At 50.6% G+C, this 27,928-nt stretch overlaps 1 protein-coding gene across 4 annotated transcripts in view; it reads left to right on the plus strand.

Annotated features, from left to right (window-relative positions):
• The window catches only part of CPAMD8 (C3 and PZP like alpha-2-macroglobulin domain containing 8), a 118,237-nt gene that overhangs the window by 63,250 nt on the left and 27,059 nt on the right, over nucleotides 1-27,928 (plus strand). For all 4 annotated transcript variants that reach the window (XR_004180354.1, XM_031659787.1, XM_021930849.2 and 1 more), the window contains exons 19-27: nucleotides 889-951; nucleotides 6,460-6,691; nucleotides 7,848-8,001; nucleotides 8,970-9,100; nucleotides 16,194-16,245; nucleotides 18,468-18,766; nucleotides 19,467-19,692; nucleotides 22,672-22,848; nucleotides 26,149-26,230. Coding sequence is in view for 3 of the 4 variants with exons in the window: in XM_031659787.1 (XP_031515647.1) it covers nucleotides 889-951; nucleotides 6,460-6,691; nucleotides 7,848-8,001; nucleotides 8,970-9,100; nucleotides 16,194-16,245; nucleotides 18,468-18,766; nucleotides 19,467-19,692; nucleotides 22,672-22,848; nucleotides 26,149-26,230 (1,416 nt within the window). In the remaining variant the exon portion in view is untranslated. The remainder of the gene's footprint in view (nucleotides 1-888; nucleotides 952-6,459; nucleotides 6,692-7,847; nucleotides 8,002-8,969; nucleotides 9,101-16,193; nucleotides 16,246-18,467; nucleotides 18,767-19,466; nucleotides 19,693-22,671; nucleotides 22,849-26,148; nucleotides 26,231-27,928) is intronic.

Below are 27,928 nucleotides of genomic sequence, written 5' to 3' on the forward strand. Positions count from 1 at the left end.
CAAAAACAAAGTAAAAAAATAACAGAAGTTGGTGAGGTTGTGGAGAAAAGGGGATGCTTATGCACAGTTGATGGGAGTGTAAATTAGTTCAACCATTGTGGAAAGCAGTGTGGCAATTCCTCAAATAGCTAAAAACAGAACTACCATTTGACCCAGCAATCCCATTACTGGGTATATACTCAAAGGAATATAAATCATTCTGCCATAAAGACATATGCACACAAATGTTCATTGCAGCACTATTTACAATAGCAAAGACCTGGAATCCACCTAAATGCTCATCAATGACAGACTGGATAAACAAAATGTGGTACATAAATACCATGGAATACTATGCAGCCATAAAAAAGAACCAGATCATGTCTTTTGTGGAAACACAGATGGAGCTGGAGGCCATTATCCTTAGCAAACTAATGCAAGAACAGAAAACCAAATACTGCATGTTCTCACTTATAAGTGGGAGCTAAATGATGAGAAAACATGGACACAAAGAGGGGAAGAGATGGGTCTACTTGAGGGTGGGGGATGGGAAGACAAAGAGGATCAGAAATCATAACTATTGGGCACTAGGGTTAGTACCTGGGTGATGAAATAATCTGTACAACAAACCCCCATGACACACGTTTACCTATATAATGGACCTGCACATGTACTTCTGAACCTAAAATAAAGTTTTTAAAAAACAAGTTATGTCCTAATCAAGTAGACTGTTAACCCTGCTAGGTAAGAGAATTAATGTGTTATATCCCAATCAAGTATCATGTTAACCCTTCCAGGAAAAAGAAATTAACGCATTATATCTGATCAAATAGAATGCGAAGCTGCTAGATTCGTAAAAGATTTGTTACGTTCATGAAACCTTAATCGTTTCTTTTTTTCTTTTCGTAGAACAGAGAAGAGAAAAAGGACTTTCTTCCCTGAAACATGGATTTGGTATTGTCTCAACATCAGGTACAGTAAGATTTCTTTTCTGTGCTGACTTTGCCGGTTGACTGAAAGGCACTCAGGCGGGCCCAGAGAGCCCCTGGTGGGACGGACAGGCCTGATACCAACATCTGAGTAAGACACTGTGCATCTTTTTCTAACACATAAAACTTCAAGCCATGAAACCAGCCTTGAGTCCCGCTGCACATTTGGATGTTTGCCTGTGAAATATGAAATGCAAGGGCTTTGTGCCTCTCGCAGCTCCCTCTTGGGGTAACTCTAACTGCTCTGTTTGTATAACGAGCTCATTAAAATGATTACAGTTCCCTGGAACATGAACTTGACTCCACCTACCCCCACTCCTTGCTCCTTGGGGGACTACAGCTCTTGCTCAAAAAACAGGATGCCTTTCTCAACACATTTCCTTTTTGCAGTTTTCCCCCCTGTTTAGTTCTCTTTGAAGCAGGATTGCAGGCACCCCTTTTCTGCTGGATGCAATTGACTTTTTTGTCTTTCAATGCTCAGCGTTAGAGCACCAATGACACTAGTAAAAAGTGGCAGTGGTGTGCCCTGGCAAACCAGTTTGGCATGAAAACTGACTCTTGGTCCAGCCCGGGCCAACAGGTGGGCTGACTGCTGGAGCCGTGCCCTTCTTCCAGGCACAAGGTGCTGTGGCAAGGGCTTGATAGAGCCAGGCATGCAGCTGGGGGCCCCTCAGGTTGCTTTGGGGGATGTGTATGTCCTCATCCTGGGAAGGTCTGACTGCTGATTGGAACACATTCAGGTCACTGTGTTTTGCTCTGGGGGCCCAGCTGTAAGACAGCCTATCTGTCCATCATCATTCAAATGTATGTAATTTCTGGATGTCTGGTGAGCTTTTCTTATTGTTAAAAAAATTTTCAATTTATTTTTATTAGGGCTGGGCGCGGTGGCTCACGCCTGTAATCCCAGCACTTTGGGAGGCTGAGGCGGGCGGATCTTGAGGTCAGGAGATCTAGACCGTCCTGACCAACACGGTGAAACCCTGTCTCTACTAAAAATACAGAAACTTACCCAGGCGTGGTGGTGGGTGCCTGTAGTCCCAGCTACTCAGGAGGCTGAGGCAGGAGAATGATGTGAACCCGGGAGGCAGAGCTTGCAGTGAGCCGAAATTATGCCACTGCACTCCAGCCTGGGTGACAGAGCAAGATTCCGTCTAAAAAAAAAAAAAAAAAATTCATAGAGATGGGGTCTCTGTATGTTGCCCAGGCTGGTCTGAAACACCTGTCCTCAAGTGATCTTCCTGTCTTGGCCTTTCAATGTGCTAGAATTACAGGTGTGAGCCACTGCTCCTGGCCCGGATGTTTTTGATGTTAAGGATAGTCCCTTGAATAAGGCAGACAGAGTCCCAGCACTCATAACATTTTCATTGTAGCTAGAGTAGACAGGTGCCCAAAGAGCTATCATGGTGCAGTAGGGTAGTCTTCTCCTGGAAGGCTGGGCACGGAGCTTGGGAGGCAGAGAAAGATGGTGGAATCCTTTGGAAAAGCCAGAGAGGGTCCCCAGTGTGGGGCCCAAGCTGAATCCCACCATATGAATAAGCAAGAAAGGGAAGGGTGTCCGGGAAGAAGCGCCAGCATGAGCAAGTACTGCAAAGTAGGAGAGGCTGGTGGATTTCCACATGGTTGAAATGAGATGGAAGGAGCTGAGGAGGATGCAGGGAGTATGAGACCATGTGGGCTGTGCTGGGGTGAGGTTGAGGGTGCAGGTGTGGAGAGCCAGGGATGGAGCCAGGGATTTGGGATTTAGGGTTTGGGAAGTTCTCTCTCCTCTCTTGTTGGCTGAGGCAAGGATGAATTAGAGGAGACAGATCTGAGACCAAGTAGGAGGCTCCTGTTGGACCCAAAAGAGGACTGGTCAACTCTCTTTTAAGCCACACCCATTTAAAGGTGGAGTGTGGTGGCTTATACCTGTAATCCTAGCACTTTGGGAGGCCGAGGTGGGAGGATTGCTTGAGCCCAGGAGTTCAAGACCACCCTGGGCAACATAGCAAGGCCCCATCTCTAAAAAACTTTTTTTAATTAGCCAGGTGTGGTGGCACATGCCTGTGGTCCCAGCTACTTGGGAAGCTGAAGTGAGAGGATCGCTTGAGCCCTGGAGATTGAGGCTGCAGTGACACAAAATCATACCACTGCACTCCAGCCTGGGCGACAGACTGAGACCCTGTCTCAAAAGTGGAAAATGATGAAAAAATGAATTGGTTTAAAAAATTATGGTGAAATACTCAACATAAAATTTACGATCTTAACCATTTTTAAGTGTATAGTTCAGTGGTATTAAGGACACTCAGGTTATCGTGCAAACATCACCACCACCCATCTCTGTGACTCCTTTCTTCTTACAAAACTGACACTCTGTCCCCACTAAACACTCCCCTCTTCTCCCTTCCCCCAGCCCTTGGCAACAACCCTTTCTGTCTCTGAGCTTGACTATTCTAGGGACCTCCTATAAGTGGAATCTTGTAGTATTTGTCATTTTGGTGACTGGCTTATTTCAATGAACATAATGTCCCCAAGGTTCATCTGTGTTGGAGAATCCATGTCAGAATTTCCTTCCCTTTTTTTTTTTTTTTTTTGAGATGGAGTCTCGCTCTGTCACCAGGTTGGAGTGCAGTAGCACAATCTTGGCTCACTGCAACTTCTGCCTCCAGGGTTCGAGTGATTCCCCTACCTCAGCCTCCCAAGTAGCTGGGACTCCAGGCATGCACTACCATGCCTGGCAAATTTTTTTTTTTTTTTTTTTTTGGTGAGATGGAGTCTTGCTCTGTTGCCCAGGCTGGAGTGTGTGGTGGGGATCTTGGCTCCACTGCTTCCCTGTCCACGCCATTTTCTCCCGCCCCCAGCCTCCCCGAGGCTGAGACTACAGCCGCCACCATCACCACACTCTCAGATGTTTCACCATGTTGGCCGGATGGTCCATCTCCTGACCTCATGATCTGCCTGCCTCTGGCCTCCCAGCTGAGATTTTGTGATTACGGAGCCACCCCTTTGTTCATTCTCTATGTTCAGCCTCTTTAAGGAACCCTCCAGGACTAATTCTGTACTATAGCTGTACAAGTGATATTTCTACTAACAGTGTAATTAGGTTCCATCTTACCACATCCTCAAGCACTTATATGCTTATTTCTTCTATTTCTTTCTCCCTTCCTTCCTCCTTCCTCCTCCCTCCCTTCCTCTCTCTCTCTCTCTCTTTTTCTCTCTCAAAAAAGATATTTAATTTATCCAGTTTCACTTTGACCTCACCGAGTTCATAATTCTTCCTGCCTCTTTAGCTCCCCTGACCTGACCTGGCTAAAATTTTAGATGAGATTAATGGTTTCACCATGTTGGCCAGACTGGTCTCAAACTCCTGACCTCAAGTGACCCAACCACTTCAGCTTCCCAAAGTTCTGGGATTACAGGCGCGAGCCACCGTGCCCAGCCTATTTTCTTTCCTTTTCTTTTTTAATATCCTAATTAAATACATGAAGTGTATCTCATTGTGGTTTTTATTTGCATTTCCCTAATGATTAGTGATGTTGACCATCTTTCATGTATTTATCAGTCATTTGTCTGTCTTCTTTGGATAAATGTCTATTCAAGTAATTTGCCCATTTTTGAATCATGTTGCTGTTTTTGTTATTGAGTTTCAGGAGTTCTCTATATATTCTGGGTATTATTTCATTATCAGATATATGACTTCCAAATATTTTCTCTCATTGGGTTGACTTTTTACTCTGTTGATAGTGCCTTTTTTTTTTTGAGACAGGGTCTCACTCTGTCACCCAGGTGTTCAAGTGATCCCCCAACCTCAGCCTCCCAAGTAGCTGGGTCTACAGGTGCACACCACTACTCCTGGCTAAATTTTTAAATTTTTTGTAGACATAGGGTCTTGCTGTGTTGTCCAGGCTGGTCTCAAACTCCTGGGCTCAAGTGATCCTCCTTCCTCGGCCTCCTGAAGTGCTGGGATTACAGGGGTAAGCTACCATGCCAGCCCTTGGTAGTGTCTTTTGATGCTCAAAATTTTGCAGTTTTCATGAAGTCCAACTTGTCTACTCTTTTTTTGTTGCCTGTGCCTTTGTTTTCATATTCATGAAATCATCATCAAACCCAATGTCATGAAGCTTTTGCCCCGTTTTCTTCTAAGAGTTTTATAGTTTTACCTTTTACTTTTAGGCCATGGATTCATTTTGAGTTAATTTTTGTATATGGTGTTAGGTAAGGTCCAAATTCATTCTTTCACGTATGGATGTTTGCTCTTTCTAGCAGTATTTGTTAAAAAGATTGTCTTTTCCCTAAAGTATCTTGATGCCCTTGTTGAAAATCATTTGACTATGTTGTCAGGGTTTATTCCTGGGCTCTCTATTTGAATCCATTAGTCTGTATGTCTGTCCTTATGCCAGTAACACATTGATTTGATTATGGTAGCTTTGTGGTAAGTTTTGAAGTGTGAGCTCTCCAGCTTTATTCTTCTGGTTTCTTTCTTTGGCCACCAGAGTCCTTTGAGATCCATGTAAACTCTCAAGGTGGAGTTTTCTATTTCTGCAAAATAAAATAAAATTTAAAAGTCATTGGGGTTTATGAATGGGGTTCCATTGAATCTATAGATCACTTTGGGTAGTTTTGACATTTTTTTTTCTTTTTTTCTTTTTTGGGATGGAGTCTTACTCGTCACCCAGGCTGGAGTACAGTGGCGTGATCTCGGCTCACTGCAGGCTCCACCCCTGGGTTCACACCATTCTCCTGCCTCAGCCTCCCGAGTAGCTGGGACTACAGGTGCCCACCACCACACCCAGCTAATTTTTTGTATTTTTAGTAGAGACGGGGTTTCACCATGTTAGCCAGGATGGTCTCGATCTCCTGACCTCGTGATCCACCTGCCTTGGCCTCCCGAAGTGCTGGGATTACAGGCGTGAGCCACTGCGCCTGGCCAGTTTTGACATTTTAACAAGTCTTCCGATCCATGAACATGAGATATGTTTTCATTTACTTATATCTTTTTTGTCTTTTTTTGTTTCTTTCAATAATCTTTCTGTGTGTATGTGACAGGGATCTCACTCTGTTGCCGAGACTGGACTGCGGTGGTGGGATCACAGCTCACTGTGCCCTCGACCACCTGGGCTCAAGTGAATCCCCCACCTCAGCCTCCTGAGTGGCTGGGACTACAGGCATATGTCACTACACCCACCTAATTGTTAAATTTTTTGTAGAGACAAGGTCTCATCATGTTGCCCAGGATGGTCTGGAACTCCTGGGCTCAGGCAGTCTCCCACCTCGGTCTCCCAGAGTGCTGGAACTACAGGCATGAGCCACTGCGCCCAGCCCATCTTTTCTATTCGAGTCAGGGCTGAGGGACAATTTTTTCCTGTTGCCACTTTGGTGATGCCTTCAATGCTTGTTTCTAAGCTCCTAGGGTGCTTCTCTGAGCCATGGAACCTGGGTCATCCATGCCCACCTGACCCCCCAGGGCATAGCCCTGGAGAAGGGCCCCCCATCATGGCTGTCTGTCTCTCCGCAGTGACCCATCTGGTGAGGAGACACTCAGCGTGAAGGTCCCGGACTCCATCACTAGCTGGGTGGGTGAGGCCACGGCCCTGTCCACCTCTCAGGGCTTAGGCATCGCCGAGCCCTCCCTGCTGAAGACCTTCAAGCCCTTCTTTGTGGACTTCACGCTCCCCCGTCTCATCATCCGTGGGGAGCAAGTCAAGATCCCGCTCAGTGTCTACAACTACATGGGCATCTGTGCTGAGGTACTCAGCCCCCAAATATATAGCCTTCTTCCATTCAATGGGGAGTTGGGACTGCATTGGTGCTATAAGGGAGGCAGGGGTGGGACAGTGTTGGCTTGAGGGATTTAGGAGGGCGAGAGCCTCTGTAATGTTAGGGAGGTGGGGATGTGTGGGCTCAGCCTGGGGGGTTTTGGGGAGGATGCGTCATCTGTGCTATCAGGGAGGCAGGAGTGGGATGAGATCAGCCTCTGATTCACCAACCATCGAAGCCAGGTGGGGAGGAGGTGGGGACGCATGTGTGTGAGTGAGAGGGACTTGGTGCAAATGGAGCCGTCATCCCTGACTCCTAGCAGGGGCGTGCCTGGACTGGTATCATATATGACAGCATGGAGCTTTCTCTGTAAAGGGCCAGATAGGAAATATTTCAGTCTTTGCTGACTGTACAATCCCTGTGACAGCGAATCAACTCAGCCCTTATAGCATAAAAGCAACCTAGATGATCTCATCTAGAGCACCTCTGTACCCATAGGCACACACATGCATGCAGAAACTAGCATGCCCATACACACACACGAATGCATATCCACATGCCTTCTCCCGGTAGATGCACACGTGTGTACATGCATGCATGCACATGTGTATGCAATCTGTGCTTGCATACATGCACACAGGTGTGCACCCAGGGACACATGCATTCACAGCACACACATGCACATGAATACACACACACACATGCACACACAGAGCTGTACTCTGACATCATGGAGCTGCACAGTTGGAGAGAGGGTCAGGAGAGGCCCTCTGTGGACCTGCTGTGGAAGAGGTTGCATCCATCTGGAGTCCCAGAGTGGATAGACATGCAGGAGAGGCAGCCCTGGCTGGAAATGGCAGCTTCAGTCCAAGGGAGATCTGGACCTGTGGGGATATGGAGGGCTGTGGGGGGGAGAGGGTGCCCAGCAAGACAGATGGGCATGAGAAGGCCAAGTGGGGCAGCAGACAGCAGAGAGTAGTTTATTCTGATCGGAAATGGAAAGGGGACCTTCCCAGGGGGAGCATGGCTCTTGGAGAGGCTGACAAGTCTGGTGTGCGCAGTGAGTGGTGGGATGTGTGTTGGACCTCGAGGCACTGGGAGGGAGCCTGGATTCCAGGCATCATGAGCCAATGCCACCCTCTGCAGGTGTACATGAAGCTCTCGGTTCCCAAGGGCATCCAGTTTGTTGGGCATCCTGGCAAACGCCATCTGACTAAGAAGATGTGTGTGGCCCCTGGGGAGGCTGAGCCGGTTTGGGTCGTTCTGTCCTTCAGTGACCTGGGGCTCAACAACATCACAGGTGAGGACCCCACTGTTCTGGGGGTGTCCCCCTCTCCAGGCCACAAAAAGGTCCTGGCATTGACCCCAGTTGGGGATGAGGGCTGGATGGGGCAGCAGGTAAGGTCAGGACTGTCTCAAGGAAAATGGGACAGCAACTGGGGCAAGCAGGACAGAAGGAATGGGCCCAGGAGGAGTGGGGAGGTGGGCCCTGGGGTCTCACCTGTTGGGGGAGCTGAGCTCTTAAGATGCCAACCCAGTGTAGCACACACACATACAGACATGCATACACACACACAAATCCGTCCACACAGACACATGCCCACATGTGTAGACATGCATACACACACAAATCCACACACATACACGCCCACATGTGTAGACATGCATACACACACACAAATCAACACACATGCACCCACATATGTAGACCTGCATACACACACAAATCCACACACACATGCCCACATGTGTAGACATGCACACACACACACAAATCCACACACACATGCCTGCATGTGTGGACATGCATACACACACACAAATCCATACACATAGACATGCCCACATGTGCAGATATGCATTGCACATGCAAACCTGTACAAACACATGCACACATGTACACACACTCACATACAAACTCGTACACACATGCACACACATGCATATACACACAAATACATGTACAAATACATACATCCATATGCACACACAAATTTGTACAAACACACAAATGCACACACATGCATATGCACAAACTCTTACACACATGCACAAATGCATGCATATGCACACATGAGCCTGTACATTCAAACACATGCATACATGTGCAGACATACACACGTGCGTGCATGCACACATCTGCATATACACACGCATATGCGCACACACACATATGCACGCGCACACACCTGGGACGAGGATAGGGATGGGACAGCCGCTACCCTGGGTGGGGACCTGTTCTGAGACCAAGACCTCCAATTTCTGCAGCCAAAGCTCTTGCTTACGGAGACACAAATTGCTGCCGGGATGGGAGGTCCAGCAAACCCCCGGAGGAGAATCACGCCGATAGGAGGGTCCCCATCGGGGTGGATCACGTCAGGCGCAGTGTGATGGTTGAGGTAAGGCGATGTCCTCATCTCTGGTGCTTGGCCAGGGCCTCATTTCTTCAGCCATGAAGCTGGGGCCAGCTGGAGTGTGTGGTCTGAGGCTGAGCCAGGGCCTGGGCAGCCTTCACGGGTTGTGCTTGAGAGCTCGGGGTGCCTGGATTTTGGGGTCCTTCCTCGTTGGAGGATCACGGTGGTCCGATACCTCCCTAAAGTGCAGAGTGGGCTTTGGTGAAGCAGCCTGGGGCTCTTGAAGGGCTGCAGCAGGTACCCCCTGACCCCTGGGTGAACTATTTAGGAAGACCGTGTCCCTCATCTCGTGCTTGTCATAGGCATTTGTCATTAGTGAGCACCATGACTCAGCATTTGGGGCATTGTCCTTGGATGGCCTGTGTAGGAAGGACACAGAGCTGCAGGGGGCAGGGGCAGGCGCCAGGATCTCACAGACCCCCTGGCTGTGAATCCAGGATCGGCCACTTACCCATCATCTTGGGAAGCATCCTGGCTTTCCAGCCCCGCTCTGCAAGACAAGAGGGGCTCACCTTCATAAAACGGGGTAGGAGACCAGAGACGACACACACAGATGTCTCAAGGCTGGGCATGCAGTAGCCACCATGCCTCATCTTTTCTTGGCTGCTTGGACACATCAGAGCCCTACTGAGGCTCCGTTTGGTGCTGCACCAACAGCAGCCCCTAAAAGCAGCCCCAAGGGTCTCACATTCCCCAGAGGCCCAGCTGCAAACAGCTGCTCTCCCTCCCTGCTGGGATCCTGCTGGCCCTGAACACAAGTGGCTTCTGTTAGCACCAGGAGTCACGTGCCCACTGGGCAGAACTCCGGAGCGGTAACAGTGGACAGGTCACCGCTGTGGTGTCGTTGATGCGATGTGATGGATTCCTCGGGGACAAGAGCGCTGTCAGGTGGGGACCGAGATCTCTGTGAGCCGGCAGGATGGGATGGTCCTGATGGGGAAATGCAGAGACCCCTGGTCACCCTTTGCCCAGCCAGGGCATCCTCCCTGGGCCACAGCCTGCCCTCCTAAGGTCCAAGAAGGAGGCAGTGAGCCCCTCTGAGCTGCAGAACCTGGAGGCCTGGTGTTTTTGCCTCCCCGCCTTGCGGAAGGGGTTTCTCAATGCGCACAGAGGGACTCTTGAGGGTCTCCTTCCCCGGAGCCTTTCCTCCCATCCACGCCGCAGAATGATCTCTGCACCTGCAGTATCCACTTGTCCAGCTTTCTGCAGGCAGCTCTGGGGAACGATATAGGCATCAGAAGACTTGAAATGTTGATGCAAAAGATGAAGCTACAATTAGAAAAGCAATTTATGAAACAAGAGGCACCAGGATGTGTGGCTTGATAAAGCAGCAAAATGCTCCTCCTGCCTCCTCCACTGGAGGGCTGTGGGTGCCACTGACTGAGCTGGACTTAGGAGCAAGAAGCTGAATAGGATGCATGGGCCGGTGGGGAAGCATCACCTGTGCACGGCCCATCATGGGTGCTGTACCAGGGTGGGGATGGCTTGGCAGGTGCAGGCAGTACGGACACCACCCTGTCTTGCTCCCCTGCTGGCCTGCAAGGGGACTGCGATCCTCTATGTCTGCTGGGAGGCTGAGAGCTTTCAGTCATCTCCACATGAATTTCACTTCATTGAAATTCCAAGGAGCAAAGAGGAGGCAGGAATAATTCGGGCCTCACTGGAGTGATACGAGGCTTGGCCAGCCAGGGAGTGGCTCTGGAGTGACAGCCCCAGATTCGAATGGAACCGCTGGATGGTTAAATGAGAGTGTCAGTGGAAAGCCTCTCATGGTGTCTGGCCTGTCTACTAAAGACCCATGTGCTGTTGTCATACAGGCATTTATAACAGTCAGCTGGGAAATCCCATACCAAAGTCAGGGATACACTTCCTATTTTAGGAAATGTCCATCAGTTGATGAATTAGAGAAATGAATGTGGGTCGATGAAATGCAATTCCTCAATGCAATGGAATGTTATTCAACTGTGAAATGGAGTGAAGGGCCGGGTGTGGTGGCTCACACCTGTAATCCTCGTGCTTTGGGAGGCTGAGGCAGGAGGATGGCTTGAAGCCAGGAGTTGGAGGCTGCAGTGAGCTATGATTACGCCACTATACTCCAGCCTGGAAAACAGAGCCAGACCCTGTCTGAATGAATAAATGAATGAATGAATGAATGAATGAATAAATAATAAATAAATAAAATGAAGCACTGATCCATGCTACAACGTGGATAAACCTAGAAAACGTGATACTGAGTGAAAGAAGACAGACACAGGCCAGGCACGGTTGCTCACACCTGTAATCCCAGCACTTTGGGAGGTCAAGGTGGGCGGATCATCTAAAGTCAGGAGTTCGAGACCAGCCTGGGCAACATGGCAAAACCCTGTCCCTACTAAAAATGCAAAAATTAGCTGGGCATGGTGGCACACACCTGTAGTCCCAGCTCCTCAGGAGAGGCTGAGGAGGGAGGACGTTTTGGTTCAGGAGGTGGGGGTTGCAGGAGCACAGAGGGATTCTCGACACTGCACTCTTAGCTCACATAGAGCCAGACCCTGTCTCAAAAAAAAAAAAAAAGTCAAACACAAAAGGCCACATGGTGTACGACTCCATTTATATGAAATGCCCAGAGCAGGCCAATCCAGAGAGGCCAGGCGAATGAAGCACAGATTCAGCAAGGCTTGCAGAAAAGCCGCAGCTTGTGAGCTAGTATTCTGCATCATGTAAGCTCCATGTTCTGAGATCTGGCCTCGAGCCAGAATGGGCATAGAGGCAAAGGAGATTGGAACCAGGTTGGACAAGTGCAGCCGGAGATGGGCTAACACTCAAGGAGCAGACCCAAGCCACGGCAGAGGGGCAGAGTGGAAGAGATGGGCATCATTGAGGAAGTCAGCTCTGGGGTCCTCTGTGAGCTGAGTCAGCAGAGGTTTCTTGGGACCCAGCAACCGTGAGGAGCCCCTGAATTTGTGCCCAGGGCCCCAGCCAAAGGTCATCCAGAGGCACAGTGCATGATTGTTGTATCAGTTGGTTCTTACATTGCTATAAAGAAATACCTGAGACTGGGTTATTTATTAATTAATTAATTTATATTATTATTGGTTTTTGCGATGGAGTCTCACTCTGCCACCCAGGCTGGACTGTACTGGCGCAATCTCAGCTCACTGCAACCTCCACCTCCCAGGTGCAAATGATTCTTCTGCCTCAGCCTCCTGAGTAGTTGGGACTACAGGCGTGCACCACCACACCCGGCTAATTTTTATATTTTTAGTAGAGACGGGGTTTCACTATGTTGGCCAGGCTGGTCTTGAACTCCTGACCTCAGGTGACCTGCCTGCCTCGGTCTCCCAAAGTGCTGGGATTACAGGCATGAGCCACTGTGCCCGGCCATGACTGGATAATTAGTAAAGAAAAGAGGTTTAATTGGCTCACAGTTCTGTAGGCTGTACAGGAAGCATGGTTGGGGAGGACTCAGGAAACTTACAATCGTGGCAGGAGGTGAAGGGGACGCAGGTGTGTCTTACATGGCTAGAGCAGGAGGAGGAGGGAAGGGGGAGGTGCTTCACAGTTTTGTTGCTGTTGTTCTTGTTGTTGTTGTTTTGAGGCGAATTCTTGCTCTGTCGCCAGGCTGGAGTGCAGTGGCATGATCTCAGCTCATTGCAACCTCTGCCTCCCTGGTTCAAGTGATTCTCCTGCCTCAGCCTCTCGAATAGCTGGGATTCCAGGCACCCGCCTCCACGCCCAGATAATTTTTATATTTTTAGTAGAGATGGGGTTTCACCATGTTGGCCAGGATGGTCTCGATCTCTTGACTTCGTGATCTGCTTACCTCGGCCGCCCAAAGTGCTGGGATTACAGTTGTGAGCCACTGTGCCTGGCCGCTTCACAGTTTTAAACAACCAGACCTCATGAGAACTCACTCATTATCACGAGAACAGCAAGGGGGAAATCTACCCCCATGATCCAATCACCTTCCACCAGGCCCCTCTTCCAATCTTGAGGATTACAATTCAACATGAGATTTGGGCGGGGACGCAAATCCAAACTGTATCACTCGCCACCAGCAGAATGGATCTGGTTCTGTCTCTGTGAATTTGCCTATTGGACATTTTGTATCAGTGGAATCATACAGCATGTAGCCTTTTGCCTCTGGCTTTTCTCACTCAGTACAATGTGTTTAGGGTTCATCCACAGTGCAGCATGGATCCGTGCTTGCTTCTGTGGCTCAATCATATTCCATTGGATGGATGGACCACATTTTCTTTATCCGTTCACCTATGGTGGACATTTGGGTTATGCACAGTTTTTAGGATTATACAGCTGTTAAAAATCTACCGTGAGGTCAGGCACAGTGGCTCATGCTTGTAATCTCAGCACTTTGGGAGGCCGAGGCAGGAGGATCGCCTGAGGCCAGGAGTTTGAGACCAGCCTGGCCAACGTGGTGAAACTCCGTCTCTACTAAACTATACAAAAAATTAGCCAGGCGTGGTGGTGGGTGCCTGTAATCCCAGCTACTCAGGAGGCTAAGGCAGGAGAATTGCTTGAACCTGGGAGGCAGAGGTTGCAATGAGCGGAGATTGCACCACTGGACTCCAATCTGGGCGACAGAGTGAGACTCCATCTCAAAAAAAAAAAAAGAAAAAAAGAAAAAAAGAAAGAAGGAAGCCACTGTGGGTTACAATGGCCTGGCCCTGGCCCTGCCCACTGCTCCCAATCCCTTTCCCAACAAGGGGCCAGGCTGGTAGACAGGCGGTTACTGAGGCCCAAGCAATGCTTCTGGGGCTTTCCCTGGTGCCCCCTAGCTTAGCAAGTGACCCGTGGGTACCACATCGGGCCTAGCAGGTGTGAGATGAAATCCTGGCAGGTGGATGGCTCGGTGTAGCCTGAGATGGTGTCCTCAGCCTCTCAGCACCAACCTTGAGAAGTTTACTAGGAAGTGGATGTGAGTGGGGACAAGCGTCTCCTGGACTCATCAGTATAGACACATGACAATTTCAAGGAGAGCTTTGGAATGAAAGTAGGCAAGGATGAGAAAATATAACAAGAACTGACGGTCAGTAGCACTGAGAAGACTGCAAAACCCTTCTGAAGCATGATAACCCCATCACAGTGTGAGGTTGGGGGTCCTTATCCCCAACTTAGAGATGATGAGATGGGAGCCCAAAAGGTTGAGTGAGTGGCCCTAAGCCAGTCAGCAGGAATGGTTATATTAGGATTCACCAGAGAAACGGAAGTCCCCCCACCCCACACATACATAGAATGAGATTTGTTACACACACACACTCACACACATACATCTGTAGAACAGGTTTATCATAAGGTACTGGCTCATGCACTTACGGAAGCCGAGAAGTTTACAAGCTGTCCTCTGCAAGATAGAGACCCAGGAGGCCAGGCGTGGTGGCTCACGCCTGTAATCCTAGCACTTTGGGAGGCCGAGGCAGGCTGATCACCTGAGGTCAGGAGTTTTGAGACTAGCCTAGCCAACATGGTGAAACCCTGTCTCTACTAAAAATAAAAAAATTAGCTGGGCCTGGTGTTGGGTTCCTGTAATCCCCGCTATTTGGGAGGCTGAGGCAGGAGGATCACTTGAACTCAGGAGGCGGAGGTTGCAGTGAACCGAGATCGCGCCTTTGCACTCCAGCCTGGGCAACAGAGTGAGACTCCATCTAAGAAAACAGAACAAAACAAACAAAAAACAAAACAAAACAACAACAAAGAAAACAATCAAAAACAAGCTAGAGACCCAGGAAAGCCAGTGGTGTAGCTAGAAGATCTGAGAGCTGGAGAACCAATGGTGTAGATTCCAGCCCAGGTCTGAAGGCCTGGGAACCAGGAGCAGGAGAAGATCGATGTCCCAGCTCAAGCACTTGGGCAGAGAGTGGAACCAATCTTCCTCTGTCTTGTTCTATCAGGAGGAGCTCAACAGCTTGAATGGTGCCCACTTACATTGGAGAGGACTGTGTGCCCTACTCAGTCCTCCAACACCAATGCTGATCTCTTGCGGAAGCACTTCCTGGGCAAGCCCAGATAAAGTGTTTAACCAGCTATCTGGGCATCCCGGAGCCCCGTCCAGTTGACACCTAGAACTGACTATCCTAGGTTGGGCCTGGTGGCTCCTACCTGTAATCCCAGCACTTTGGGAGGCCGAGGCAAGCAGATTGCTTGAGGTCAGGAGTTCAAGGCTAGCCTGGCCAACTTGGCAAAATCCCGTCTCCACTAAAAATATTAAAAATTAGCCTGGTGTGGTAGCATGTGCCGGTAGTCCCAGCTACCTGGGAGGCTGAGGCATGAGAATTGCTTAAACCCAGGAGGCAGAGGTTTCAATGAACTGAGATCATACCACTGCACTCCAGCCTGGGCAACAGAGTGAGACTGTCTCTAAATAAATAAATAAATAAATAAAATTGACCATCCTAATGGGGAAAGGAGCTGCCAGGCCACCTGGCTGCAGCTGCCGCATGTTAACCCTTTGAGGTCTGATCCAAGGGCCCCCATAGGGGCCATGTTGGTGAGACCAAGCCCCGCAAGGTGTAGGGGGTTAAATTCTGGGCATCCCTTTTTAAGAGACTGAGACAGCTGCCTTCTAGTATTTGGGGTCATCCATAGAAGAAGCAGAAGTGAGAACCCAGATGGAAGAGACAGGAGACAAGAGATGTGGTGGACAGACAGTGGGACCGAGCCCCGTCCTTGGCAGATGGAGGAGCCCCTCTCACCGTGCTCGTGGATGTCAAATGAGGCCTCAGAACCTGGCCTCATTTGTCCTCATCATGTCTCCTGCCCAGAGGGAGATGGGAGGACGGGGGTGGCCGGGAAGGGACGGGTGTGAACCCCATGACAAGTTTAGAAGCAGTTGGTGAGTTTCTTTTGGCCAGCAAGGGGGAGCAGCCTCAGTTTCCCCATTGGAGCCTGGGAAGTGGGTGGCCCTGTCCTGCTCCACGCACCTGTGATCTTGGTGTGACTGTGCTGATACCACGTAAACCCTGGAAGCACAATTACGTGCCCTGGACTTGAAGTCATTAGTGTGGGAGAGCCAGCTGCTCTGCTGAGCTGACCGTCCGCCTCACTGCCCCGGCACTCAGTTCTCCTTGTTTCTTTGTTTCAGGCCGAAGGAGTTCCCCGGGCGTACACCTACAGCGCATTCTTCTGTCCCAGTGGTGAGTCCCCCGTGCCCATCCTGCTAAGGTGTGGCCAGCTGGCTGGGTCAGGACTTTGGCCTTCCCCATTTCCCACACTGTGGGGGCTGTTCCACTGCAAAGTGAGTCCCTGCCCTTCCCGGGGGAAGGGGGCACTGTGGTTTAGGAAGAGCGATGTCCCAGCTAGGGACAGGCAGAGCCAGTGAGGGTGGGGCATCCACCACGCAGAGAATGAATACACAGGAATGTGCACCGCAGGTACCAAGCAAAGTTAGGCTGGCTGGTCGTGGTGGCTCACGCCTGTAATCCCAGAACTTTGGGAGGCTGAGGAAGGTGGATCATTTGAAATCAGGAGTTTGAGACCAGCCTGGCCAACACGATGAAACTTATCAATACTAAAAGTACAAAGTTGGCTGGGTGCGATGGCTCACGCCTGTAATCCCAGCACTTTGGGAGGCTGAGGCAGGTGGATTACGAGGTCAGGAGTTTGAGACCAGCCTGACCAACATGGTGAAACCCCGTCTCTACTAAAAATACAAAAAATTAGCTGGGCATGGTGATGCGCACCTGTAATCCCAGCTGCTCAGGAGGCTGAGGCAGGAGAATCACTTGAACCTGGGAGGCAGAGGTTGCAGTGAGCCAAGATCACGCCATTGCACTCCAGCATGGGTGACAGAGTGAGACTCCGTTTCAAAAAAAAAAAAGTACGCAGTTAGCCAGATGTGATTGTGTGTGCCTGTAATCTCAGCTGCTTGGGAGGTTGAATAAGGAGAATCTCTTGAACCCAAAAGGTGGAGGTTGCAGTGAGCTGAGATTGTGTCACAGCATTCCAGCCTGGGTGACAGAGTGAGACTCCGTCTCAAAACAACAACAACAATAACACACGAGCCTGGACCTAAAGATCACACCTTACACAAGAATGAACCCAAAATGGATCATGGACTTACATGTAAAACTATAGTGCTTTTGGAAAAAAACATGACAACCTGGGCAACATGGCGAAATCCCATCTCTACAAAAAATTAAACAAACAAACAAACAAACAAACAAACAAAAACTTAGCCATATGTGGTGGTGCACACCTGTAGTCCCAGCTACTTGGGAGGTGGAAGTGGGAGGATTGCTTGAGCCCAGGAGGTGGAGGTTGCAGTGAGCCTTTCTTGTACCTCTGCACTCCAGCCTGGTTGACAGAGAGATACTCTGTCTCAAGAAAAGAAGTAAGGAAGGGAGGGAGGGAGGGAGACAAGGAAGAAGGAAGGAAGAGAGGAAGGAAGGAAGGAAGGAGAAAAGAAAGAGGAAGGGAAGGAAAGGAAAGGAAAGGAAGGAAAAAAGAAGGAAGGAAGGGAGGAGAGAAGGAAGGAAGGAAAGAAGGAAGAAAAGAAGGAAAAAAAGATCTTGACTCACTGCAACCTTCATCTCCTGGGTTCAAGTGATTCTCCCGTCTCAGCCTCCTGACTAACTGGGATTACAGGCACCTACCACCACGCCTGACTAATTGTTGTCTTTTTAGTAGAGACAGAGTTTCACCATGTGGGTCAGGCTGGTCTCAAACTCCTGATCTCAGGTGGTCCACCTGCCTCAGCCTCCCAAAATGCTGGATTCTTTACCAAAGTTGAGCTCTCCTAGGTCCTTTGCATCTCTGTATAAATTTTGGAATCCGTTTAGCAATTTCTCCAAAAGAGCCTCCTGGGATTTTGATTGGGATTGCTTTGAATCTGTAGAACCATCTGGGGAAGAACTCACATGTTCATGATAGTCCATGAACATGGTCTAGCTTTCATTGATTTGGGTTTTCTTTTGTTCCTCTCCTCAGCCTTTTCAATTTTCAGCACCTTGCTCATCTTTGGTCAGATTTATCCCTGAGCATCTTATCTTTTTGTTTTTTTAGAGAGGATCTTGCTTTAGAGAGAGTCTTGCTTGTTTTTAGAGAGAGAGTAACCCAGGCTGGAATGCAATGGTGCGATCATGGCTCACTGCAGCCTTGAACTCCTAGGCTCAAGCAATCCTCCTGCCTTGGCCTCCCAAGTAGCTGGGATGACAGATACATGCCACTGCTAATTTAAAAACATTTTTGTAGAGATAGGAGTCTTGCTCATTGTTAGGCCGACACCGTTCCACCATGTGTGCCGAGTCACAGTGAGACCCACTCCTTGTGGTCCTGGTGCTCACCTCTAGGTACCATCAGGGAAAATGGGATGCCTCCAGGTGCCCTCTCAACTCCCCATCTCCTTTCCTCCATCCAGAGAGAGTCCACATCTCCACCCCCAACAAGTATGAGTTCCAGTATGTGCAGCGGCCACTGCACCTCACCCGCTTTGATGTGGCTGTGCGAGCTCACAATGATGCCCGTGTGGCCTTGTCTTCTGGGCCCCAGGACACAGCAGGCATGATCGAGATCGTCCTGGGGGGGCATCAGAACACCAGGTCATGGATCTCCACCAGCAAGATGGGAGAGCCCGTGGCCAGTGCACACACGGCCAAGATCCTCTCCTGGGATGAATTCAGAACATTCTGGATCAGCTGGCATGGTGGCCGTATCCAGGTATACAGCAGGACTCCCTGGGGCTTGTGCAGAAACCTCATGTTCCTCCAGTATTAGCTACTTCCTGTTCTGTGCCAGGCTCAGATGGGGGGTTGGGAGAAGCAAAGGAAACACAGGGCACCACCTCAAGTTGTTCTCAGTCTAGAGTCGCTTACCAAAAAAACATGTAGCAAGAGCTGTGGCAGAGGAAGCACCCAGGGATCTGGGAGCAGAGAGGAGGCAGGTGGTCAGGGAGAAAAGAAGAATGGACATGAGCAAGTGAAATGGGGGTTGGGGCGTGTTTTCTGGGCCAAGCAAAAAAGATATAGAAGCTAACACAGCTTCCTAACAGAGGAAGCTAATACAGCTTCCTAGAGGAAGAACATAACCAAAGTAGGTTTTGAAGTATGAATAGTTCGCTGGGCAAAATGAGAGCAGAGTATGTTCTCCAGGCAGAGCAATAACATGTGCAAAGGTCCAGAGGTTCCAAGGAGCCCAGTGACTTCAGAACCTGCAGATGTCATGCCTTATGTTTCTGTCGGCTGTTTAATGGATGGGGTAACCTCTGGTTTTTCTCACCTCTGATTCCTCAAAGACCCTTCCTTGCACCGTGAGTGTGGCTAAGGCCTCTGACCCTGGCTACAAAGTTGGTGTCACTGCCACCTGAGTGCCTACTGCCTGCTTCCCGCCAGTGTCCAGCAGCCTTGGTTTCTTTTTCCAGGTTGGCCACGGTCCAGAGCCGTCCAACGAGTCTGTCATTGTGGCCTGGACCCTCCCGAGGCCACCAGAGGTCCAGTTCATTGGCTTTTCCACCGGCTGGGGCTCCATGGGTGAATTCCGAATCTGGAGGAAGATGGAGGTGGACGAGAGCTACAGTGAGGCCTTCACCCTGGGGGTCCCGCACGGTGCCATCCCTGGGTCTGAGCGGGCCGCCGCCTCCATCATCGGTGCGTCTGTCCCACAGCCTGGCTTGGGGAGGTCAGGTGGCAAGAGCCAAGGTTGAGACTCCAGGCTTAGTCTCAAGCTGGGCTTTGCTGGGGACCTGTGTCTTGGGGTGTCCACCCATACACCCACTCACCTGAAAAGCAGCTTCCAGTGCCTTCTCTATGCCCATCCATGTGCTGGGCATTGAGGCAGCCCAAGAGCTGACTCCAACCCCACCCTTGAGGGACTCCTAGTCCAGATGAGATGGCAGATCCAGAGCCCCCGAGTTTAAGCCTTATGCAGAAGTCAGGGTGGGGTGACCCCTAAGAACCTGCAGTGAGCCCTGTGAGGGAAGTGGGCCAAGGACAAGCTCCAAGAAAACACAAATGCCTGATGAAGTCAGCCAGATGTGGAGTGCAGGATGGAGGCCTTGGGGGTCTTGGTGATGGGGTAGGCGTCTGGAGCAGTTGCCAAGTAGAGGTGAGAGGCTCTGACTAGGGACATCAGAAGCAGCCTTAGGGGGTCTGTAGGGTTGGGATGTGTGTTACTCTGTTTTCATGCTGCTGATAAAGACATACCCAAGAATGGGTAATTTATAAAGAAAAAGAGGTTTAATTGACTTTCAGTTTCACGTGACTGGGGAGGCCTCACAATCATGGCGGAAGGCGAAAGGCACATCTTACATGGCCAGAGGGAGAATGAGAGAATGAGAACCAAGTGAAAGGGGTTTCCCCTTATAAAACCATCAGATCTCGTGAGACTTCTTCACTACCACGAGAACAGTATGGGAAAACCGCCCCCATAATTCAATTAGTTCCCACCAGGTCCCTCCCACGACACGTGTGAATTATGGGAGCTACAATTCAAGATGAGATTTGGTTGGCGACACAGCCAAACCATATCAGGATGCCTCTAGTAGCCCAGGTGCTGGAGGGGAAAGTGTGATTGTGTGATTGATCCAGTGCTGGGAGTCGGGCAGAAGGGTGGTGAGAGTTTGGGGTGGGCCTGAGCCAGGGAGGAGAGGGCGAGAGGCCAGAAGGAGATGGATGGGCCCAAATGAGGGTGTTGAGGCTCTCTCTGACATCAGAGGGCAGAGGCCCTGGTACCCAGGCAGGTAGGCGGTTGTGGCCAGATCAGAGGAATTTCGAGTTTACAATTCCTGAGGCACGAGAGCAAGTCAGAGTGGATGCGGGGCTGAGTGACTAAGATGGGATTGAGGGAGATAGGAGAAGAAGCAGAGAGGCAGGAATGGAGAGGAGGTGACGGCTGGGATCCGTGCGCCAGTGCCTTCAGTGATACAGCAGGTGGAGAAGAAGCTGGGTAGCCTAGAGCATGGTGATGAGAAAGTAGCCAGGCTGTTTGTGCCACAAGGGGAGGCTGCAGGGGCAATGGCAGCCTCAGCGAGACATGCGGAGATGCTAAAGAAGGAAAGAAGGGGCCAGGTGTGGTGGCTCACGCCTGTAATCCCAGCACTTTGGGAGGCCGAGGCAGGTGGATAACGAGGTCAAGAGGTCGAGACCATCCTGACCAACATGATGAAACCCCGTCTCTACTAAAAATACAAAAATTAGCTGGGCATGGTGGCACAAGCCTGTAACCCCAGCTACTCGGGAGGCTGAAGCAGAAGAATCGCTTGAACCTGGGAGGCGGAGGTTGCAGTGAGCCGAGATCATGCCACTGCAGTCCAGCCTGGTGACAGAGCGAGATTCCATCTAAAAATAAAATACATAAAATAAAATAAAATAGGAGAGTAGGTGTGTTCAGGGGACACTGGGAGTCCCAGGGGGTCCATCAGCAATCTTTTTTTTTTTTTTTTTTTTTTGAGACGGAGTCTCGCTCTGTAGCCCGGGCTGGAGTGCAGTGGCGGGATCTCAGCTCACTGCAAGCTCCGCCTCCCGGGTTCACGCCATTCTCCTGCCTCAGCCTCCCGAGTAGCTGGGACTACAGGCGCCCGCCACCTCGCCCGGCTAGTTTTTTGTATTTTTTAGTAGAGATGGGGTTTCACGGTGTTCGCCAGGATGGTCTCGATCTCCTGACCTCGTGATCCGCCCATCTCGGCCTCCCAAAGTGCTGGGATTACAGGCTTGAGCCACCGCGCCCGGCCATCAGCAATCTTTGAGACAAGGAAACCAAGAAGAGGAATACAGAATGTCAAGGGGATGGGAGAATCAGAATTTTTTTTAAAGAGAGAAAACTTTCAAAAATGCACCTCCAACTCCATACATCTAGAAACTTTTTTAAAAATCGAAGTGCTCTTGGTTAAAGAAAAAATCTGAATATTTTAGAAAGAATATTTTAGGGCCAGGCACAGTGGATCATGCCTGTAATCCTGGCACTTTGGGAGGCAGAAGCATGTGGGTCATCTGAGGTCAGGAGTTCGAGACCAACCTGGCCAACATGATGAAACCCTGTCTCTACTAAAAAAATAAAATAAAAATTAGCTGAGTGTGGTGACACATGCCTGTAGTCCCAGCTACTCAGGAGGCTGAGGCAGGAGAGTTGCTTGAACCTGAGAGGCGGAGGTTGCAGTGAGCTGGGGTTGTGCCACTGCATTCCAGCCTGGGTGACATAGTGAGACTCCATCTCAAAAAAAAAAAAAAAAAAAAAAGGAATATTTTAGGAAGACTATTTAGAATGGAATGAGAATGATTGTATAGACATACTGATATTTGTGGGATGCAGCCAAAGTTGTACTTAGAGACCAATGTACAGCCTTCAATGCACCCATTTTAAAAGCCAGTGAGGGAAAAAGCATTGAACAGAATGAAAAGCTAGAGAAAAAAAGCCTAAGTTAAAACTAAAGAACACAGAAGAAGGTGTGTAAAATTGTCACCAAAGCCAGTACACCAGCTGGTCTGAGCAGGCAGAGGGTGTCAGTCCCAAAGGGCAGTTGGGTGGCTGACTGGGTGACACACGCAGTCTCCCATCCCTGGGTAAAGCTGTCCCTGTTCTCTACTGAGCTGGGACAGCTCCCAACTCAACTCTCTTCTCCTTCCCACCAGGGGACGTCATGGGGCCAACCCTGAACCACCTCAGCAACCTCCTGCGGCTGCCCTTTGGCTGTGGAGAGCAGAACATGATCCACTTTGCTCCCAACATCTTTGTCTTGAAGTATCTTCAGAAAACCCAGCAGCTCAGCCCTGAGGTGGAGAGAGAGACCACCGACTACCTAGTACAAGGTATTGGGGAAAAACTGCCCGGTCGAGATGGGAGCAGGGGAGTCAGGTTCAGCCTTCAGTGGAGAAGACCACGCTGGAGGCGGCCCACACACCAGGCACAGCGATGAGGAGGAAGTGGGCAAAAGAGGCCATTCAGGGTGGCCCTGATCTGGTCACTGTCAGCAGGAGCCTAGATGTCTCTGGCTGTTAGGATGAGATTCTGAATGAATGGTGCTGTTCAGATACAGGGAGAGGAACAGCATCTTTTTAAAGTGTACGTTTTTTTTTTACAACAAGAATATAACAGCATTATTAAAAATAACATTTAGAAAAGAAAAAAGAAGGCCAGGCACAGTGGCTGATGCCTGTAATCCCAACACTTTGGGAGGCTGAGGCAGGAGGATCACTTGAGCCCAGGAATTTGAGACCAGGCTGGGCAACAAAGCAAGACCCCGGTCTCTACAAAAAATAAAAACATATTAGCCAGACGTGGTGGCATGCACCTGTAGTCCCAGCTGCTCAGGAGGCTGAGGCAGGAGGATTGCTTGAGCCCAGAAGTTGGAGGCTGCAGTGAACTGTGATTGTGCCACTGCACTCCAGCTAGGGTGACCGAGTGAGACCCCAACTGTAAAAAAATAAGAAAGAAGAAAGAAGAAACAGTCAGGGGTTGCTCCAGGCTGAAAGTCTGGCATCATGAAGGCTGATCATGGACAGCTAGGAAGACCGAGTCCACTGAGGCCAGGTCCTGGGGGCTCAGATTAGCTCTTGTGAGAGTCTGGGAGGTGGACCCAGGGCCAGGCACACCGTGGTGGATCCATCCAGGCTCAGGTCCTTAAACACCACCCAGAGTCGAATGAGCCCTCCTCGTGAATAACAGCCTGTACCTCCACAGGACAACCAGACCCTGTGTGCATCCAACCAACTCGCCGTCCAGATTCGACAAACCCCAAATCAACCCCCTCCATCTTGCCCCCAAACCCACTTGTGTTCATTTCCTAAAATCGCCATAATAAAATGCCACAAACTGGGTGACTTAGAACGACAGAAATGTGTCATCTCCTTATAGTTGTGGAGCCCAAAAGTCCAAAATAAAGGTCCGCGGAGCTGGTTCCTTCTGGTGGCTCTGAGGGAGACTCTGTCCCAGGCCTCTCTACTGGCTTCTGCTGGCTCCAGGTGTTCCTTGGCTTATAGACCGATCAGCCTGCTCTGTGCCTCCACGATTGCATGGCTGTCACCTCTGTGACTAATTTCCTTTCTTTTCTTTTCTTTTCTTTCTTTCCTTTTTCTTTTTCTTTTTTTTTTTTTTTTTTTTTTAGAGCCAGGGTCTTACTCTGTCACCTAGGCTGGAGTGCAGTGGTGCAATCATAGCTCACTGCATAGTTGAACTCCTGGGCTCAAGCCAACCTCCCACCTCAGCCTCCTGAGTAGCTGGGACTACAGATGTGCACCACCATGCTCAGTCAATTCTTTGTAAAGATGAGGTTCCACTATGTTGTCCAGGCTGGTCTTGAACTCCCGGCCTCGAGTGATCCTCTCACCTCGGCCTCTCAAAGTGCTGGGATTCCAGGTGCAAGCCACGGCGCTCAGCCTCTCTTTTTAAGGACAAGGACACCTGTCATTGGATTTAGGTCCTACCGTAAATAAATCCAAGATGCTCTCATCTGGAGATCCGAACCTTAATTATATCTGTTAAGATCTTTATTTCCAGTAAAGTCCCATTTTTGGGTTCTAAGTGGATGTGAATTTGGGAGGACCCACCCCATACAGAATGCCTTTTGTCACCTGTCCTGTCTCTGTGGACACAGCCCTGTCCTTCCTGAGGCTCAGGCCACACAGCGTGGTGCCCTCAGATTCGTCCTTCTTTCCCTCACAGCCCATGTCTGTCTGAGTAGCTCTGCCTTCACCCCAGGAAGGCTCCCCACCTCTGTCGCCACCACTGGGTCCAAACTCATCATTGCACACTTGGAGGGCCCCCGTCCCCACCTTTCTGTCCAGACCCTATGGTCCACTGGCTCTATATGTCTCCTCACACTCTTCTGCTACTCACACGCCACCCGTGGCTCACTGTGCCCTCGCAGGAAAGCCACACTCCCAGCCCAGCCTTGGAGGCCTTTGTGGCCCACCGGCCTCTCGCCATACCCCCTCGTTCCCTGCTCCATTCCCTGCCCCCAGCACCTCCAGTTCTCTGAGCTTCCCAAGCTCCTGTCCCAGCAGGTGGAGCAGCCCCGACACCTGGGGACAGAGGGTGCTGCCCCAAGATGGTGGTTTCGCTGACCTCCTGGGAGTGACTGAAGGCCAGTGTGTGACCAGTAGTCACAAAGGGGCCATGTCAGTAAACGAGACGAATGAGTTGGAGGTTACAGCCACCCTAGATGTGGTGTGAGGCCGTTTCAGGGACCTCAGATGTGGTATGAGGTAGTTCCAAGGATCCCCAGTGTGGTGTGGAGCAGTTTCAGGGACCCCCGATGTGGTATAGGGCAGTTTCAAGGACCCCAGATGTGGTGTGGGGCAGTTTCAAGAACCCCGAATGTGGTGTGGAGCAGTTTCAGGGATCCTAGATGTGGTGTGGGGCAGTTTTAGGTACCCCGGATGTGGTGTGTAGTTTCAGGGACCCCAGATGTGGTGTGGGGCAGTTTCAAGAACCCCAGATGTGTGGAGCAGTTTCAGGGACCCCAGATGTGGTGTGGGGCAGTTTCAGTGACCTCAGGTGTAGTGTGGAGCAGTTCCAGGGACTCCAGATGTGGTATGAGACAGTTTCAAGAACCCCAGATGTGGTGTGGGGCAGTTTCAGGGACCCCAGATGTGGTGTGGAGCAGTTTCAGGGACCCCAGATGTGATGTGGGGCAGTTTCAAGAACCCCAGATGTGGTGTGGAGCAGTTTGAGTCCAAACTCATCATTGCACACTTGGAGGGCCCCCGTCCCCAGCTTTCTGTCCAGACCCTACGGTCCACTGGCTCTATATGTCACCCCCAGATGTGGTGTGGAGCAGTTCCACGGACTCCAGATGTGGTATGAGACAGTTTCAAGAACCCCAGATGTGGTGTGGGTCACTTTCAGGGACCCCAGATGTGACATGGGGCAGTTTCAGTGAGCCCAGTTTCAAGAACCCCACATGTGGTATGGGGAAGTTTCAGGGACCCCATATGTGGGTGTATGGCAGTTTCAAGGACTCCAGATGTGATTCGAGGCAATTCCAGGGAGCCTACATGTGGTGTGGCTTCGGAGGTCCGGGGTGGGGGGTGGCAGAGCGGTGTAGGTCCCCGGGGTGGGCCTGGGCCAGGCCACTCAACAGGACAGGGTCCTCTGTGCTTGCCCCGCAGGCTACCAGCGCCAGCTGACCTACAAGCGCCAGGATGGCTCCTACAGCGCGTTTGGGGAGCGGGACGCATCGGGGAGCATGTGGTGAGTCCCCACCGCCCCGGGCACGGCCTCTGAGGCTCCCCGCCCAACGCCACAGCCCCACATCCAATGCAGTGTGGCCAGATCACTTGGCGCCTGATCCCCGGATGACAGGGAACACAGCTGGGAAGTAAAGACTGTGGTGGTCCCAGCTCCAGGGACGGAGGCTGGGGCTTGGGGCTTGGGGCCAGTGCAGAGCTGGTGATTGTAACTGTTCCTCTTTCTGCTGTTGTTACCATGGTGAGCAGGACCCCATGCCCTGCTCTCTGGCCCCTTGGGAGTGAGCCCTGGATGCCCTGGGCTTCCTCAAGCTCCCAGGACCCAGGAATAGCGGTGACTAGAGCAGGAGGAGATGGCAGGGCAAAGGGGTCAGAGGCCAGACCAGTGCCTCGAGGCTGGTGTGTGCTGTCTGCAGGAGAAGCCTGGGATCTTGTTTCTGTGGTAACTGCAGGAAGGTGATCAGGGCAGGGAGGGTCCCTAGGAGGCCGGGCACACCTGGATCTTGTTTTCCTGGGATCCTCAGGCTACTGCAGTTCTTGGCATCATCATGGGGTTCACCTGAGACTGTGGGTGACCTTCCAACTTCTGTGCCCATCGCCAGACTCCTCCTTAGAGATTGCCACCCTGGTAGTGCCGACAGCAGCTGTGAGCATGGAAACTGCCCTGTTTTTAGTCCAACGGAGTGTCCACTGCACAGTTGCAGTGCCAGAACCCAGGGAGCGGGGACATGTGGCTGATTACTTCCTGCCATGGGCAGCATCACTTACCCAGCTCCAGAGGGGCCCAGGGTTGGTGACACACCCAGCATCCCCCAGCCCCAGCAGCTCATCCACACTGTCCCAGCTCTAGTCCCAGGGCCCTGCCTTGCTGACAACTGATAATGCAAGGCCCTATGCAAGATGCAATAGTTATCCACTGCTGTGTAACAAGTGACCCCTAAATGTAGCCATTTAAAACAACAAACATGTATTATCTCTATTTATTATGTACTAATTCTTATGGAATTAAGGAGCAGCTTAGCTGGGTGTTTCTGCCTGGGGATGTTTGTTGGGGTTGCAGTCAAGGTGTTGGCTGTTGCTGCCTTCATCTGAAGGCTCAACTGGGGCTGGAAGATTTGTTTCCAAATTAACTCCCTCACATGGCTGTTGGCAGGAGGCCTCAGTTGCTCACCATGTGGACTTCTCCATAGGGGCTACTTGAGTGTTCTTACAACATGGCGGCCAGCTTCCTCTCACAGTGAGCAATTCAAGAGAGAAAGCGAGAAGGATGCCACAGTGCCTTTTGTTACTTGGTCTTACAAGTCAGGCTGTCACTTCTGCCTCATTCTATTCTATTCCTTTTTTTGTTTGTTTTCTTTTTTTGAGATGGAGTCTCACCCTATCACCCAAGCTGGAGTTCGGTGGTACAGTCTCAGCTCACTGCAACCTCCACCTCCTAGGTTCAAGCAATTCTCCTGCTTCAGCCTCCTGAGTAGCTGGGATTATAGGCACCTGCCACCACACCTGGCTAATTTTTGTATTTTTAATAGAGACAGGGTTTCACCATGTTGCCCAGACTGGTCTCGAACTCCTGACCTCAGGTGATCTGCCCACCTCAGCCTCCCAAAGTGCTGGGACTACAGGTGTGAGCCACTGTGCCTGGCCCACATTCTATTCTTTAGTAGTGAGTTGCTAAGTACACCCCATCTACACATGAAGAGAT

Source organism: Papio anubis, chromosome 20, assembly GCF_008728515.1.
Source record: "Papio anubis isolate 15944 chromosome 20, Panubis1.0, whole genome shotgun sequence".
Taxonomy (NCBI): domain Eukaryota; kingdom Metazoa; phylum Chordata; class Mammalia; order Primates; family Cercopithecidae; genus Papio; species Papio anubis.